The 18,143-nt window shown below is 42.3% G+C and overlaps 1 protein-coding gene across 30 annotated transcripts in view; it reads left to right on the top strand.

Moving 5' to 3' along the window:
- Positions 1 to 18,143, top strand: part of MAP4 (microtubule associated protein 4) — a 156,107-nt gene that overhangs the window by 110,278 nt on the left and 27,686 nt on the right. For 15 of the 30 annotated variants that reach the window (XM_060402561.1, XM_060402563.1, XM_060402565.1 and 12 more), the window contains 4 exons: positions 2,036 to 2,170; positions 2,749 to 3,813; positions 4,539 to 4,658; positions 6,611 to 9,946. In XM_060402561.1, the coding sequence (XP_060258544.1) occupies positions 2,036 to 2,170; positions 2,749 to 3,813; positions 4,539 to 4,658; positions 6,611 to 9,946 (4,656 nt within the window). The remainder of the gene's footprint in view (positions 1 to 2,035; positions 2,171 to 2,748; positions 3,814 to 4,538; positions 4,659 to 6,610; positions 9,947 to 18,143) is intronic. The other 15 variants (XM_060402577.1, XM_060402579.1, XM_060402580.1 and 12 more) reach the window with 1 other exon arrangement.

Raw genomic sequence — 18,143 nt, forward strand, 5'->3', positions numbered from 1 at the left:
ATTAAGCAAGTTATGTCCTCCCTAAAGTTTGATTTCTTTATAAAATGGAGCCACCATTAGTTCTTACCTTAAAGATGTGGTGATGATTAAATAAAATTATGTGAAAGTATACCACGTAGTGTCTGGTACGTAGTAAAGGGTTAAACAGATCTTAGTTGTCAGTTAGGAGTATCCTCATTCCTGGTTTTATATAGCTGAACATGAATGTGGCCAGGGTCCTGTAGGGCAGGCAAAACTTGACTTCTGCTCATCTTTGGTGTTCAGTTGAGTTTAATAAAAAGATTTATCAAAAAAAAAAAAAGCAAATAATTTGGGCTTCCCTGGTGGCTCAGATGGTAAAGAATCCACCTGCAATGCGAGAGAGCTGAGTTCAATCCCTGGGTTGGGAGGATCCCCTGGAGGAGGGCACGGCAACCCACTCCAGTATTTTTGCCTGGAGAATCCCCATGGACAGAGAGGCATGCAACATACATCACACGGGAAGAAAGCAACTCAAAGTGGTAGCTTAGAAATTCAGTTTGTGTAACATCCTCAAGAAAGAATAATAAACTTATAGAGAAATGACAGGAAAAATGAAGCAATTTTACACTTCCAAGAGCCGTACTGTGGGAGGGTAAGCATGTGGGAGGAAACTTAATGGAGTCAGGTTTGTTGGCAGATTCCTCTGGTGCCCTCTCTGGCCTGAGAAGCATCTCTTGCCAGTGAAAGGAAAATTTATATCCTGCCTTTAGTCAGAAAGGCGGTAGCTTTTTCTGGGTTTGCTGTTTGCTTGATTGCCTTCAGCTCAAAATTTTTATGTCAGAGTGGCATATCTGAGGGTGACATGTTTTGATTTCCTTCAGTACCCATCATCAGTAAGTCCCACTTCAAATTATGTTTATAATTTTGCTTTTGTAAAGATCCTGACTAGTAGTAATATGTTTCACTTGTGCTTTCCTGTGGCCTGATGATCTCTTGGAAGAAGGATGTTGAATAAATTGACTTTGATGCTGTCGTCTAATCTCCTGAGTTGATTTTGGCTTTGACTTTTGGTGTTTTTTTTGTTTTATTTTTTCAGCTCACTAGCTAGGGAGTCAGTTAGTTGCATTGACTTCTCTCTTTACAGCATCTTTCTTCTCTTCCTTTATTTTCTCTCTGCTTTACCCCAATGAATGCCCCTATCACTTCATACCTAGAGTATCTCAGTTGTCACCTGTCAGAATCCTGCTCCCTTTTAAAATTATTTCTGAATATACTTGATCACTCTGACTCCTTGTTCTTTATTCTTATTTTCATGATTAATACCTTAAGATAGCATGCCCCTGTCCTTTGGGGTCTTTTTGCTCTCGATTTATCTGGTTTTCCAGATCCTTCTTCTTTTGTTTGTTCTAATCTTGTTTTACCTCTCTCGTTTACAAGACGTATTTAAATCAGACTAATCTCATAGTCCCAGAAAGATTCATGTGCTTTTGGCATCTTCATCCGTTTCTTTGCTCAGTGGTATCTCCATTCCTGAAATTGACTTCTCTCTCCTCTCTTCTTACTCTTGTTTCTCCTCTGAAACCTTCTGTGACTGTTCTGGTCTTCTTCATGGTTGTTTGTAAACTCTAATAACATTTAGTCCATACAACACCATTTTCCTTATTTGATATATGTGTCTTTTGTCTCTCTAGCTAAATTGTAATCCTGATGGCAAGGACCCGGTGATATTAAATCCCACGTGGTATTATGTCTGGCAGAGGACAGCATAAAAATAATACTTTAAATCTGTCTAGTTCTTAATAATTTACAAATCATTTTCACAAAATTGTGATTTTTGAATCTTTGCAAAACACTGTAGGTGGCCAGTCAATGCTGACTAGTGGTGTGACAGCCTAACAATTAGCCAAACCTGACAGATGCCAGCGATTTTTACTTTTAAACTTTCCCGCTCTGTTTTTCATTGTTCCTTTTGACCTATGTCTTTATGGCAGTATATAAACTGATTTCAGTATCAAATGTGTTTTTTCCTCAATGTCGACTGAGTTTCAAAAACGGATTTCTGTTTTACTGTTAGGTATGTTACCCTGCGACACATTTGCTCCTGCAGCTGTTGTTCCTCAGGGGTGGTCTGCGGAAGCCCCAAACCCTGCACACTTGGAATCCTTCATTTCCCCCGAGGCCGTTCCACAGCCTCTGCAGCCAACAGCAGGTACATTATTAGACTCCCTCTTTGCACTTAATAGTTGCAGTATCAGTAATCATCATATAGGTTTTAGCCTTTCACTTGCAGTATGGATAAAATTTTCACAACTGTCACAAATGTTTCTAAACTTTTAAATGTTTTTAAAATACTGACTTCACAGCTGGAGGAATTAAGTTGTAGTTGAAATACAATTAGGGTTAGAGGGCAAAGACAGTCCGTGTAAATCAGTACAGATTTAGAACTCTTGATGTCCACAGGTTCCCTTCCTGCCACTAATTGTGTACCTGTGTTGGTGTATGTTTTTTGGTTTTGGGGGTTTTTTTTGACCTGTGTTTTTTTTTCTCTCCTTTGCCTTTCCTCCTCCACTATATGTTCGGCCAATATTTTATTCTTCTAAATATTGAAACTGTTGAAGAGTAGCAACAAATGCATTAACTGGACAGCTTTTTAGTTATGTTTAGGACATTAAGGTCACAAAAGCCAGATCTCTCATGCCCTAAAAAAGTAAGTTTTGAGTGAAGAGCTATGAGCAGGCAATGATGGATCCTAAGTATCCAACTAAGTGTCCAACTTACTTCCCTTAGAGCCAGCCGAGAAAGTAGAAATGGCATCAGGAGAAGAAAGAGCACCAGCAGAATCATTGGAGATGATGGTGAATCTGCAGCCTGCTGACATGGTGCCATCTCGAGAAGCAGAGATGGTCCCAGCTAAAGATGTGGTGCCAGCCACAGAGACAGAGGTGGCATTGGCTAAAGACGTGGAATCACCTACCAAACCAGATGAGGCATTGGTCAAGGACGTGGAATCATCCATCGAATCAGATATGGCCTTAGTCAAGGATGTGGTACTACCCGTACAAACAGAGGAAACCGCAGTTAAGGATGTCATATTGCCCACAGAAACAGATGTGTCTTTGGACAAGCACCTGGCACTGTCCACAGAAACAGAGGTATCCGCAGCCCAGGACATACTGCTGTTCAAAGAAACAGAGAGCACACCACCTGTTACCATGGATTTGGCCTCAGCTGAGGGCACAGTCCCACCTACAGACCAAGAGATGGCCCCAGTGAAGGGTGCAGCATCACTCTCAGAGATAGACGCGCCCCTGGATGAGGACATTGTGTCATCCACAGAAATACGCTCAGCCAAAGAGAGAGCCCTGTCCTCAGAAACAGAGGTGGCCCTGATCAGGGAAATGGGACTGCCCCCAGAAACAGAGGCCGTTCTAGACAAGGACATGGCTGCACCTCCAGAAACAGAAGTCATCGTGCCAGTCAGAGACATGGCTCCACCCCCGGGAATAGAGAAGACCCTGGCCAAGGACGTGGCTCCACGTCAAGAAATAGAGGTGACCCTGGGCAAGGATACAGTTTCACTTCCAGAAACAGAGATGGCCCTGGGCAGGAATGTGGCTCTGCCCCCAGAAACAGAGGTAACCCTGGCAAAGGATGTTGCTCAGCCCCCTGAAACGGAGGTGAACCTGGCCAACAATGCAGCTCTGGCCAAATTCTCAGAAGCAGAGGTGGTACCAGTTCCTGTTAAGGACATGGAAACTGCATGGACCCAGGAAGCAACAAGTGAGGATTCCCAGTTAAAATCTCTCCAGGATGAGGGACAGTCAGCTGTACCTCCTCTTATGACTTCACCAGGTATGGGCTTACATTTACTTGCAACATTTCTGTCCGTGTAGCCTCCAGAAGGGTAAGGGACAAGCGTCATGCTAGGTAGAATGAAGACCGCCCACTGTACTTTGCGAGCCTACACACATTCCTGCTCCCCTAGACAGTTTTTTCTCACATCACCCTCCACTGGCTGCCAGCCCCTTCGCCATGCTTTTTCTCACTCATCTTCCTGTTTTCTTTATAGATAATTGAAGATTGAAGAAATTAAAGAGAACTTTCACAGAATTCCACTTGCTCATGTATCTTACTACCTGTTTCTTTATCTTAGACTCTGCCTTCCCTCTTGTTGCCATCAGCAAATGGTCCTTGCTCCTACTCATCAGGGCCAGCATCTTTGTCTTAAACTAAATCCCGCCTTGTCTCCTTATGCACATTGCCCTGGCCATTCTCTCTCTTCCTGCCTCTCACCAATTTGCGCCACTCCCCCCACCCACCCTGCTTTATATTGGATCTTTCCCACAAACATGAAAACAGTTGCTATTTTTCCCTTATGTTAATAAACAACAAAAAGAAACCAACCATCCCAATCCCCCTTGCCCTCCCCCTTCAAACTACCACTCCAGTTCTCTCTGCCCTCATAGGAGCATCCCTCATTCCTCAAAAACTGTCCCCATTTCCAGCTTCTGCAAGGTGGAGAGGTAGCTGAATCAGTGCTTTTCTGAAATCTTTGTGGTTTTGATTTTTACCTTCAGAAGCAGTCGTGGCCATGGGCCAAAAGCACAGCTTGCCAACAGATGAGGATTCTGTGTTAGAAGAACTAGAGCAAAAGAAACCATCTAGTCAAACTTCTGAGCTTCCTTCAGAGACTTCAGGTAAGTCAGGAAACAAAGTGGCCTTTTGAAATCACTTAAACTGGGAAAGATGGGAAGGTGTTAGAAGACATTGTTCCTGGTTATAAGGTGGTAGTCATCAGGACCACTTACGAAGCCAGCTCTCTTTCTTAACGAGATTTTGTGTTGATTAGGCAGAGAGTCATCTTGTTAGATATTTTAAAGTTATCGGTGCATCAACCCAAGACACCTCATCCAAGACAGCCATTTACTGTTATATCCTGTGTCGCCTTAGGCAGGTTATTTAGTTTCCTTATATCCAGTTAACTCAGTTCCAAGATGAATGAACTGGTCATATGTTCTGTCACTCCTTGCTACTTACAGTTCGCTCCATGGCCCAACAGCTTCAGCCATTACCTAGGAGCTTATTAGAAATGCAGGATCGTCGGCTCCTCCTTAGGCCTTTAGTCATAAGATGCATTTTAATAACTTTCCAGAATTTAACAAATTCTTAAATACATTAAGGAGCCTAAAATACTTGCTAACTTGAAAGTTGAATTATTCAGTGAGCTTCACGCGGTTTTGATGCTAAGCCAGAAGCATGTACACGTGATTATCAACTTTATCAACTTGGTGATTCTTTGTCTGCTGTTCTGTGACTGTGGTTAGAACATGCACTTGGGGGCAGGAACCAAGACTTAGTTCACTTGGAATCTCTACTGCTTTGAACACTGTCTAGCACCAAGTAAATAAATATATGACTTTTAAAATGTTGTTTTAGTGATTTAGCATACCATTAAAGATTTCTCTAGTCCTTGTGTACACGTCATGCTAAGACATAAGTTCCTAGGCATGAACTCTGAAATCAAAGGTTTATATAGCAATTGAATTAAATAGTATAAGAGATAGCACCAAATAGCTGTGGATTAATAGCCAGGTTAAAAGTTATAAATGCTGTGAGCTGCTAAAGCCTAGCTATTTTCAAGAAAAACAATAATTGGCCTGAGGTGTATTAAGTAAATGATAGGATTCAGAGGACATTGGCGGGATAAAGACAAGAACAAAAGTCACGGTTTAAGTATTTTCATGTTCTTTGAAGTCATTCATTGCATCAGACTTGGCAGGAGCTGTCCTAGGCTGCTCTCGCTGAGCCTCTTTCCAGGATCTTGGATCCATACTGCATTCATTAACTAAGAGGCCAGAGGTGGTACTAGCTGACTTCCTGAAACTTTTCCAAGGATGCTCACCCTAATTGTTCTAATTCATCACTCTATTTTCATTATGTATAGATCTCTGTCTTTGGGGAAGTACCTTTAGCAACAGAACATTGAAATTTAACACATTGGTCTTTTCAAAGTAGGAGGCTCTGGTTCTGAAATAGTGTGGCTGTTTCTCTGGCCAAAATACTAATTCAGTAACTTTCCTTTTTCTTCTTTTTTCTCTTTCTTTTTTTTTCCTTAAAGTAGTGTAGTTCTGTTTTTCTGGTCTGTTTCCCAAGTAATTGGTAAAATATTGATAAGTAGTGTAATTTTGGTGACAGACTATTAGAATTGTAAAATCATATGTATTTCATTCAGTTAATCAGTGGGACCAAAAGAGGAGCTTACCATTGTTATTAGCTTGGGAATTATGTACCTGTTAACAATAATTATAAATAAGCATCAGTTGAGATTTATAGGTATTTGGGTGCATATTATACAGTTCAGAAGATCTCTGTTTGAATTTCTTTTCTCAAGTTTTGAATATTTTGTAAATCTGTTTTGGGGGAAAAAAAAGTCTTCACCTGAGATGAGATGATCTTGGGTCTTTGCTAAATATTTGTTAATCCCAGTTAAGAATGAGAAATGTTTTGGAAAAAACTGTTTTCCTAAATGAATCAGTTTGTGGGTTGGTGAAAATGTCACTGTTTAAATGTCAGTAAATGGATTTTTAAAAAAAGAAACAATAACGAGGGATTTTCTGTTTGGAATTTTAGCCAGCTTCATGTATTGCAGGTACCCCTCCCACACAAGCCAAACCAGCGTGCAGACCCGGTGACCGCAGGTCCGCCCGGCCCACCCGGCCCAGGCCTGCCAGGGTCCCTCTCGAGCTGCTGGGAGGCTCTTCTCCACGGAAGACTCTTGATCCTGGGCTGGGCCCCTGCCCTTTGTCCGAGCTGGGTTGGGTTTCTGGTTCGTCTTCCTATGGTGAGCCTGGGAACCAGAGGAAAACTATTCATGGTGACTTCCTTGAACCGCAGAGGGATCTTGGCAGGGAGGCCTGGGATACAGAAAGCTCACCAATGATGATGAAGAGAAAAAAGAAGAAACCAAAGCAGAAGAGGTATTCTCAACCCCGGGCTGGGGGACCTTGGGATGATGACAATGGAGATGAGCCTAAAGGTTCTTCCTTTGCCACTGAGTCACAAAAGTCAGTTGTGCCCCCCAGCCAGCCCACCAGTGGGGGCACAGAACATGGACTAGTGTCCAGAGAAGACTTGAAAGGGGGATGTGAAACCGATTCCAGAGAAGCCAAACTGGTGGTTGAGGGCGTTGTCTCAGACAGTCTAAGTATTCTTTCACATCCTTTGGAAGAAGCCCCGAAAACTCTGGTAAATTCTCAGCCCAAACAGAGAGTTGAGGCACAGGTGAAAGGTAACAAGGCAGCACCACAGGGCCAGGACAAGAAACTGCTGCAAGATGAGTGCAAACTGCAGGCTGCACCCCACCGCCAGACTCCTGCGGATGACAGCCAGACACTCGGCTCCCTCAGTCTGAAAGGACCCCTGACAGAAGTTTCTTCACACAAAGTAGAAATTCCTTTGGAGGTCCGACCCAAAGAGGGTTGCTCTCCCATCATGAACCAAGAGGCTGTGGGTGGAGTTTCAAAACCCAATGCAGCCAAAGAACTGCCTGCTTCCATATCCACTTTGACAGCAGGTCATCCATTAGGAAACAGTCTAAAAGAAGGGAATGATGACAGTAAAATGACTGAACTGCAGAATGACAAACAGAAAGAGTTTTCTGAAGGAGCTGAAGAGGTTAAAGAACTAAAAAAGGAAAGTGTTCCCAGGCAAAGACATGAGAACAGCATCTCTGCTTCTGAGCAGCTGCAGGACACGGTGTTAGCTCAGGCCCCTGGACTAGGGAATGAACCGTTGAAGAGAATGGCAGGTGAAGGCAAAAGCAGGAAGGGAAGGACAGGTTCTGGGAAGGTGAGAGCAAGTTCTGGGAAGGTGAGAGCAAAGTCTGAGCCACCGTTCCTTGCAGATAGCCAGGACAGCAGAGCTGTCTTTGTGCCAAGTGGGAGGATGGCTACTGGGGATAAAAGCGAGGAGGTGGGGCTGGATTCTTCAAAGCAGCCAGGGACTGTGGCTGAGCTCCCTGAAGCAATAGTGATGGGGGAGCCTAAGGAGATGACGGACCCTAGGGGGGCAGGCACTTTGCAGGCATTGATTCCTTTGGGAAATGGGTCAGGCATGAGTCAGGCTTCCAGTGCTAGAGCAGAAAGAGGCGCTGTAGCCACAGACATGGGGGTCAGCAACCAGAGCAAGGAGGAAAAGTGTCCTTGGATGGGTCATGAGGCAGCTCCTTGGATTTTTGAAAAGCCTAAAAAAAGAGTCAGTGAAGGCAAAACCAAAAAGTATAAAAATAATTATTCCACACAGCCTGCTAGAATGGAGAGGAAGGAAGAAATCCTTAACCCACCTTTTGTAAGGAAGGATGGGGTTACTGGTAGTACTCCCCATCAAAACAAGGAATTAGAACCTACTGTCCCTTTGTTCTCATGTATAGCAGATACACCCACAGTGGAAGTAGTTGACCAGAAGGGTAGAAATGTTGAGGTTAATTCTTTTGAACTTGAGGCTCTTGGTGGAAATAAAACAAACACAGGCAAGGATTCTCCTATTACTGAACTGGCTTCCAAGATGACAGGCGTGAGTTGCCAAGACCAAATCCAGGGGGCAGGATTTGTTCCTTCAGTCCTGGATGAGGAGAATAAGACAGATGTGGCCAAAGGGCACACTGCAGTGGCTGACGAACCAAATAAAAGGAGTAATGATGGAAAAAGCACAAAGACTAAAAATAGTTTCCCTGAGAAGCACACTCCGGAGAATAAGATAGATGCAACAAAAATACATGTTCCCATGGAAACCATAGGGGACCACAGAACTGAAGGAATGGGCTATGTGGACGAAAATAGCAATATTACATTTACCTGCCCTAGAACTCCACCAGGGTTGATGAATAAGTCAGTCCCCCTAGAGGCTCAGGAATCAGTAGCCTGTGAAAAACCACCCACTTCTGCTTCTCAAGTAGTAAAGGAAAGTGATTCATTTCCAGGCACCTTGACAGAAAGTAAGCAAGAGACAGCTTCAGCCCAGATTCCCAAATTGTTAGAGGTAGATAGTTACAGCAAAGATGGAGTCTCAAAGGAACAAAGATCCAAGGGTCCCTCAGCTATTATGCCCTCTATGAGCACAGGAGGAGTTGCCTCAACTCTGACAAGAGCCATAGAAACAGTTAGCAATCATTCTAACTGCCTGCAGCATAAAGGTGAGCTTGCTGGTGCCGTGAAAGATGAAGCAGGCAGAGATGGAGAGCATGTGATAGGAGACTCTGAGTCCATGCCCAGTGGTGCATCAGAGCACTCAGTAGAGAAACCCACAGAGCCGGCGGCAGGGGGACACCTTCTTTCTGGAGTGCTGATAAACGAACCCAGCCTGGCAGGTGAGGTCAGACGCCTAGAACCATTTGCAGATAGGAGTAATTTCCCAACATGTCCAGTAAACAAAGCGTCTGAGCAAGGTTCTGCTCCAGTTTCAATTCCTCACCTACTGGGAGACAAAGCACAAAAGCCCAGTTACTGTGAGGACCAAAGTACTGAAGGTAGAGATTCCAAGGGCCCAGATAATTTGAATAAGGAGGTAGATATGACTCTCTCGCTTCCAGAAAGTGAAAAGGATAAAAAGGATAAATTGGAGGAAATCAGTCTGGATTCTGACATCAGAGAAATGGCATATGTTTCCTTGGCACCACCAGAACTCCAATCAGATGTCTTAGATGGCAAAATTGAAGTGACTTGTTCAACAATGATAGATGAGTTAGTAATAACTGCTTCTGAAGCTCCTCAACTCCCAGAATCCAAAGGCAAGATCTTGGAGGCACCTAAGAAAATGACAGAAAAATCTGAATCAAAGGCACTGGGAGAAGGGAAGAAGGAAGATAAAAGCAGAGCGGCCGAACCCATGAAAGGCTACATGAGACCTACCAAGTCCCGAGGACTGACTCCACTTTTACCAAAATCTACCATCCAGGAGCGAGAGCGATCCAAGCAGCTCAAGTCCAGTGGTATGCACCTGCCGTGGGGAAATGTGTGTGCTTGTGGCTTTTGGTCAGCATCAAAAAGGCAAAGAGCTTGTGCTTTGGTCTCATTCAGACTCTAATCATCCTTGTTAACCGTTGATTTGTTGGCATGAAGACCTGTAACTGCTAATGATGTGTTTTCTGCAACCAAGGCATGCATGCCTTGTGTCCAGCTTGGGAGGCTGGTGACCTGGTTGCATGCCTTTTTACCCAGCACTGAACCTTGACTTTCAGGGGAAGTTGAATTCAAACGATGAATTGTTTAGCAGGAAGCCTGTCACCATCCACAATATTCTCAATTAAACGACCAAAATAATGTGCCTCCTATGCATACAGCCAAATTTTAACCATTAGGATTCACAGGAGGAAAGAAAACATTTCGTGTCCAGCTGTGTTGGGGATTTTTTTTTTTTCCAGTATACGTAAGTAGCTTATGCTGGTGGGATTCAATATCCAAATTGCTTTTGGAGTAAATGGAAATGGAAGGCCCTTTATGGTAGCCTCCAACCAGATTGGTAGGCACAGACTTTATATATTTGTGTTTCTCATACTGGGAAATGATCTCTCAATGATGGACTGTATCTGTTTTTGTTTTTTTTTTTCCCTGAAAAGTATACATCTCATCATGGCCTTTGAGGTTGTTCACAACCTACCAACAATGCTGTTTCTTAATCACTGTTTCCAGCTTGCATGAGGTAGCTACTAACTCCAGAAATGAAAACACGCTGGTTGGCCTTGGGGTAGCCAGTTAAATTTTTGGAGGGGCTTCATCATGGGATGGTGTTCTGCATGGTATGGACTTGTTATTTTGGGTAGAGCTTGTGCTTTGCATGAATTTGTACCCAGTAAGGAATGTGTGTTCTGTGTACAGTAGAGAATGCTTAAACATTGTTATTTGCCTAAAACATTCTGATCTTTTCTGTTTTTGTATCTTCTTTCTATTAGCTACCCTATTGTCAAGGCCAGAAATGAGAATGTATGTAAAGTGCTTCCAGCTTTCATTGAGATTCCCAGCCCTCTATCTGATTCATTAGTTGTAGCTTCTAGACCCTTTCTTTTGTTTTAGCGGTAATTAAAAGATAACATGTTAAGGTTTCTGAAACTTAGGCATCTGTTTTAGCTCAGTGTTGCTAGAAAATGTAGAGGATTTGTTCTGATTGTTGAGGAAACAAGGCGGATGCAACAAGACTTTTGGGCCCCTCCCTTGGCTAGCCACCCTCACAGACATGTGTTAGGAGTAGCTTTGCAGAGTGGCCCAGGAGGAAATGACGTATCTTAGACAAAAAATCTCTAGATTTTATCACACCTTCTCCCTAAGGACAATCTATCCTTTTTTTTTTTTTTTTTTTTCCTACTTAAAACTTTGGTAGGTAAAATTAAAATTCTCAAAAATTAATTTTTGAATAGGCTAATACATTCACATGATATAAACAGATATGCAGTAAAATGTAAGTCTGCTTCTCTCTTTTAAGCCCCATGCAAGTTTCTCTTTGCAGAGGCAACCAATGTTTACAGTGTCTTACACAGCCTTCCAGACAATTTATGCATAAAGAATCGATGACATGTATTTCCTGATTTTATAAAAGTGAGATATACCGTGCATAATGACATGTACCTTGCTTTGTAAACCTAATTATTTTAGCGCTCTTTATAAATCAGCAAAGCAAGGGGCCTCAGTCTTTTTTTTTATGTGTGCATGTGGGCCAAGTCATGTCCCACTCTTTGTTATCCCATGGACTGTAGCCAGGCTCCTCCGTCCATGGGATCTCCAAGCAAGAATACCAGAGTGGGTTGGCATTTCCAACTCCAGGGAATCTTCCCAACCCAGGTATAGAACCCACACCTCCTGCACTGGCAGGTGGATTCTTTACCACTGTCACCACCTGGGAAGCCCCCTTTTTAAATAGCTGTATAGTATTTCATTGTATGGAAATAACCCTAATATATTTTATTACTTCTTTATTGATAGATATATAGGTGTTTTCCTTTTTTTTTTTCCTATTAGAAACCAGGTAAATAAACTAATCTTGTACATACAGAATGTCATACTTCGGATATACTTTTAAAAGTACATCTATATAATAAAAAGGGGCTTTGAATTTACACCTCTGGCTTGAAGAATATGTATTTGTCATTTTGATCGGTGTTGCCGAAGTTCCTCCTCGGGCTGAGATGCACCGGAGCTATTCTCCACCCCGATCTAGCCCAGTACTTGCTCCTCTCTACTTTCTCTAATAGTGCAGTTTTTCTTTTTTGTTAGATGTGCCAACCTAATAGGTTAAAAAATTCATTCTTGGTACAAGTTTATTTTGTGTTTTGCTTCTCAAATGATTTGCTTTGTTATCCAGTTTATGAAAGCTGTATCTACTCTGAGTTTATAAAAAATTTAAATTTTTCACATTTTTAATCTTTCTGATCAGTGTAGTATTTGCTTATTTGTTTCTCTCTGTGTGTTTGTTTCTTATTTATGAGATGTGAGACACAATTAGTTAATTTTCCTTCTGTGTTGGGGTATTGTATCTCCCTCTGAAATGCCACCTTTGTCGTGCTCTAAGTAACACAGTGTGGCTTAATAATGTTTTAATATCTAATAGGTCTAGCCCCACATCTCACCCTATTTTTCACAGTTTTCCTTACTATTTTTGCTTATTATTTCATATAAACTTGATAGTTAGTTCATAGTTTTGCAGGGGGGAGTCAGTCAGTCGTGTTCTTGAAATCACAGTAAATGTATAGATTACCTACCCTAGGGAGAGTTGTTGTATATACTGAGATTTTCTATCCAACAACATAATACATGCCACGTTCAATAATATCACACGTTTTAAGTTTATGTGTTTTCATCCCTTGCTGGTATTTCGATATTTCCTTTGTGCATATCTTGTATATTTCTAGTAAGTCTTATTTGAAGGTATTCAGAAAGCAGGTGAATGTTCCAGTGCAGAGAGCATTGAGCAAGGCTGTGCTCTGAGGCAGGGGACTGCGTTGGAATATGGGGAGTGTCTGGGTTTGTCATGGGGAACGGGGCAGGGTGACCCCTTATGCCCAACCACTGTTGGTTCATGTGGGCTCTGATGTTTCATCTATAACTGGTAACAGACCTGGGTTTAGTAAATTTTACTTTTGTTCCTCACTTTGAATCATCTCCTGTGGTCAGATGGTGTTACCCATGGTTTTCAGGGTTTGAACAATGTGTTATTAGAGGTATCCATAAAATTAATAGCAGTTACCACCTATTAAGTGAGTACTAAGTGCCTAGTTGTCTGTGGGTAGGTAGGTGGATAGTCATGTACACAAACACATGCACTCACCCTACGGTACTTTGAATGATTCTCCCCATTTTACACATGAGAAGATGGAGGCTTCCCATGTTATGACTGTGGAGGTCATGACCATGGTAAGGTCACACAGATAGTAATTTGGCAGAATAGAATTTGAACCCAAGTCTTTCTGACTCTCAGGCCCATGCTTTTCTCATTCTTGCCTCAGAGGGACCTTCTAGAGGCTTTTGGTTCTTAAAAAAAAAAAAAAAGGTGAAGGTTGATGATTAGTAATTATGTTTTTAAAATTCTAATACCTAAGTTGTATTACTAAGCACTTTTCTAGTTGGAAAATGGAGACACGTCATGAGGACATAAACTGAATCAGAATCTAATTTAGGACTAGAATCTAGGTCTGTCCAGCATTTTAGTCTCTAGGCAGAGACTATGTTTGATTTATTCATGTGTTCTCCCTAATACCCAGTATAGAGCTTGACTTTATATATATGATGCCTAATGACAGTTTTTGAATTATAAATGAGTTACCTTTTGCTAGGCTTATCTTCTTTGGAAGCAGAGAAAGTAAATATACTGCTAAAGTCTCTTCCAGCTTACTGATCCCTCTCTTGTTTTTTCATGCCTTAAGTTTAGGGAAACTTCAGCAGAAGGTTCCTTTGCATATTATGCATGCTGTTCTAAGCAAGGAACATTGAGATCCTTTAGAAAATCTGAGCTCAGCTTGTCAGACAAGGACTTCTTTGGGGACTGTGTGTTTTGTGTAGAGGGGAGCTGTTTTGACGGGGGGGATCCTTCCTGGATTCTGGTATATCCGATGGCTCTACAGTAGGTGCTCCCCCAGAAGGAAGCCGGGGAGAGCTGGGCGTGGGGCAGTCATCACAGGTCTCCGTAGATAGGCCCTTCCCTTTGCCGCAGTGAGAGCGTTTCCCCCCTCTTATCTGGCTGCATTCCTTTTTCTTCAGTTTGCTTGCGCCCATCTACTGTCTTAGAACAGTTGGGAATATCAGTTTACGGTAGGAAATTCTCTTGGTGTGAAACTTGAAGTAATTTATAAACACCATTTATAACAGTTTCAAGGCCCTTGTACATAAATAAAATATGCTCAGCAGATGAAAAAATCATTTGTAATCTTAGAGCTCACTACAGTCTTACAACTGGAGATGTGCCTATTTGAGAATATCTTAAATGTAGTGCCATTTGTGAAGTTTCCTAATTGCCTTCTTCCCACTTCTCATTTTCTGGCTTGTTTTCTTTTTACTCAGTTCAGTTCAGTTCAGCGGCTCAGTTGTGTCTGACTCTTTGCGACCCCGTGAATCACAGCACGCCAGGCCTCCCTGTCCATCACCAACTCCCGGAGTTCACTCAAACTCATGTCCATTGAGTCAGTGATGCCATCCAGCCACCTCATCCTCTGTCGTCCCCTTCTCCTCCTGCCCCCAATCCCTCCCAGCATCAGGGTCTTTTCCAGTGAGTCAACTTCGCATGAGGTGGCCAAAATATTGGAGTTTCAGCTTCAGCATCAGTCCTTCCAATGAACACCCAGGACTGATCTCCTTCAGAATGGACTGGCTGGGTCTCCTTGCAGTGCAAGGGACTCTCAAGAGTCTTCTCCAACACCACAGTTCAAAAGCATCAATTCTTTGGAACTCAGCTTTCTTCACAGTCCAACTCTTACATCCATAGATGACCACTGGAAAAACCATAGCCTTGACTAGACAGACCTTTGTTGGCAAAGTAATGTCTCTGCTTTTTAATATGCTATCTAAAATAAACACTGTTTCCACTGTTTCCCCATCTTTTTACTAGCTACGTATTAATGAAAGTTATTGGGAAATTCTGTATGTTTCATAATTTAAATCAGTTATCATTTGTTGAAACTTCCTGCATGCTCAGTTAAAACCCTTGAACAGTTCTGTGCTACTGTTCACCTTCTTTGAACATCTAAATGTTGTGGGAAATGAGTCCAGCAAATATTGGTTGTTCTACTTTCAAAGGAGTTTCTCCCCCTCACACTCCCTCACCCCTCACTTTTCTTTACCCTCTGACTGACAGTCGCATTGGAGGAGTCATACAGCAAATGAAAACCAAAAGTAACTTGCTTCTGACTGTTGGTGTTGTAGGTATTTTTACTTCTTTAAAATGTGCAGTGGACAGTAGAGGGGACTTCCATTCTTATTTTAACCTGTGACATTAAGTAGGTCATTCAGCCATGAGCAGACTAAAATTGCTGGTTTTTAAGCTGTTTAGCAATGATGGTTATTTGTTTAAGTTTAGACAAAAATCTGATCGTCAGATAAACATTGTCTATTGCTCTGCAAATAGTGGACAGGGAGAATCCCAGGGATGGGGGAGCCTGGCGGGCTGCTGTCTATGGGGTTGCACAGAGTCGGGCACGACTGAAGCGACTTAGCGACAGCAGCAGCAGCAACGTGATTTGGATTTTTTAGTATTTAGTTCATTTGTTGAACAAACATTGTAATGTATCATTACTCTCACATTCTAAGGGTAGATTGAGAAGACACATCCTTTACACCTCAAGGACTGTTGAGTAAGGAGATAACACATAGGTTTTATTCTAGTGAGAGAAGTTCTATAATAGTTTGAGCTATGGGAATACAGAGCAGAAAGTAACTTAAGTCCTCTTAGGAGAGCAAGAGAAAGCTTCCTGGAGGACGTGACATTTGGTGGATCTGGAAGTTGGAAGAGCTAGTAAGCAAGGTATTCTCTTTATCTTTTTCAGGGAGGCTATGCCTGGCTCAGTACTCAAAGGCCTGGGATTTTTAAGTTGTGCTTCTTGAAGGACTTTCATCTATAAACATTTTAATACTTTGGCCTGTTAAATGACAAAAATAATGCAATTTAGTATTGAACTTGATGTTGTTAACTTAAGGGAGAACAATCCATGGATTGGGGGCGTACAGTGGAGAGCAGTGAACCACTTTTCCCGAGAGATTCTAAGCAAGAGTGAGTTTTATAGAGCATTATAAGCGGCAACTGGGCGAAATAGGGCATGACTGGTTTTTGAGGCCTAGGGTTTCCTTATGTAAGGCTGGCAGGTCCTATTTTCGAGGGTAAGGTGAACTGGCTGAAGCTGAGTTGGAGGACTGTGTTTGGTGTGTTTTAGGTTTGACAGGTGCTTCCCTTTTCAGCCTGACTTAGATTCAGGGGCGACTGAGATGGCATCCATTTTGTGGATCCTGGTAAACTACCTTTATCAAAGGTTATGTAAATCAGGTAACTAGCTTCAGTTTTTTCCTTCTCTGCTTCCCAACTTTTGAGAGTTAATCAGGAAGAATCATGATTTTTTTTGAGTTAAACATGTACTAAGAAATGGTTCCTAAAATTTAGTAGAATATGAATTTGAAATATTTTTGCAGACATATGTATTTATATATATAAACACAAGCAGCCTTTACTTCCAGGTAAGAAACTAGATTGCAGCTTCACAATCTTTAGCTGTTATTAGTGAAGAATGTCATCCATCACTAACCAGTAGACTTACTAATGATAATTTATTAGAAATTGTTTCCTGGAGACAGTAACTGGGAACATTTGTCAGTCTGGGAAGTAGTTTTGTTCCCTTGGTAACTGAAAGAATGCAGAGAAGCCAGTTGTGGAGCATATCAAACCAAGGCCTTGAACAGGTTGAGTACAAGCTCAAGACAAAGGGCAAAAAACCAAAAATGTCTGCCAGGGCACCTGCTGAGATCAAGCTATACCAGTGCCCTTGAAAGCTTGACAAGTAATTATACAGTCTGATAAAAGAACCGTAGAGGTTACCTTCTGACCATACATGCGAGAGAATCCATGCACTTTACTCAGACTCACACATAATGGAACTTAAAAACCTTCAGCCCGAAGGGCATTCCGAATCACCACTTGTCTAGATGAGTTTAATGATGAGAGAGATCAGGCCAAATGATAAAAGTCTGTGAACAGAATCTGTCCATTTCTCCTTGAGCAGAACTTTTTTGCGAGCCCACTTAATATGTACCCAACACTGCTGGGCACCTTCAGAGCAGAGGTGGACAAATCTTCCTGCCTTCTAGAAGCTTCCACGAAAGGCACATAAGGAAAAGATTATGGTGTAGTTTCCAAATCCTAAGAAGAGGTAGGTAGGTCAAGTATAGTTCTATGACAACATGAAGAATTCAGTTTGGGAGTTGGAGGTCTAGGAGACTTTACAGAGGAGGTGATGTTTCTGTGGGTTCCGAATGAGGAGGATCAGAACCCAGAGGCAAGGAATTCTAGTGGCAGCTGAGTCTAGAATTTATGTCTTCAGGTTCTTGAGCACATTTCTTTTTGCCTGGGCATGCTCATCCTCTTAAGGCTTCAGGTTCCTCATTCACCACCTTGATAAACTGTCACAGTGACTGATGAGGCTTGAGTTCCTTGACGCAGCTGCCTCCTGTGGGTAAGTGTGCATTCGTGAGTGAGATTGTGTCTGTAATTCTGAACTGGACTAGGGTACTGACAGGGCCTTCCTCCGATTTTGCTAATTACTCTGCACTAGGTTTTCCTCTTGATTTACCATCCAGGTAGCACCTCATTGGGAGATAAATAAACCCATTCATTCTTGTTCCATGTGGTCTCTTCCTTGCTATGTACTGCAAAGCAGTCATGTAATGAAGCTGTAAGCCACTCTGTCCCCTCCCTCTTGAAAAGCCTCTGGATCCCCATGTTTTCTTAGTGAAGCAGGAGGACCTGCTTGTGCGCTCAGAAGCAGTCTGAAGGGATGCTCTCACAGTTCTGAGAGCTGTAACAGGACACCAACGTGAATGTAAGTTCTCTTGAGAAAGCAAAATAGTAACAGAAGATAGCTAAGGAATAAGACACACTTTCCTCATTCCTTTAAAGACAAAATTTGACTATGTTTTGTCATTAAGCCTGTTTGTAACCTAGAC

This window comes from Ovis aries, chromosome 19 (assembly GCF_016772045.2).
Source record: "Ovis aries strain OAR_USU_Benz2616 breed Rambouillet chromosome 19, ARS-UI_Ramb_v3.0, whole genome shotgun sequence".
Lineage (NCBI taxonomy): Eukaryota > Metazoa > Chordata > Mammalia > Artiodactyla > Bovidae > Ovis > Ovis aries.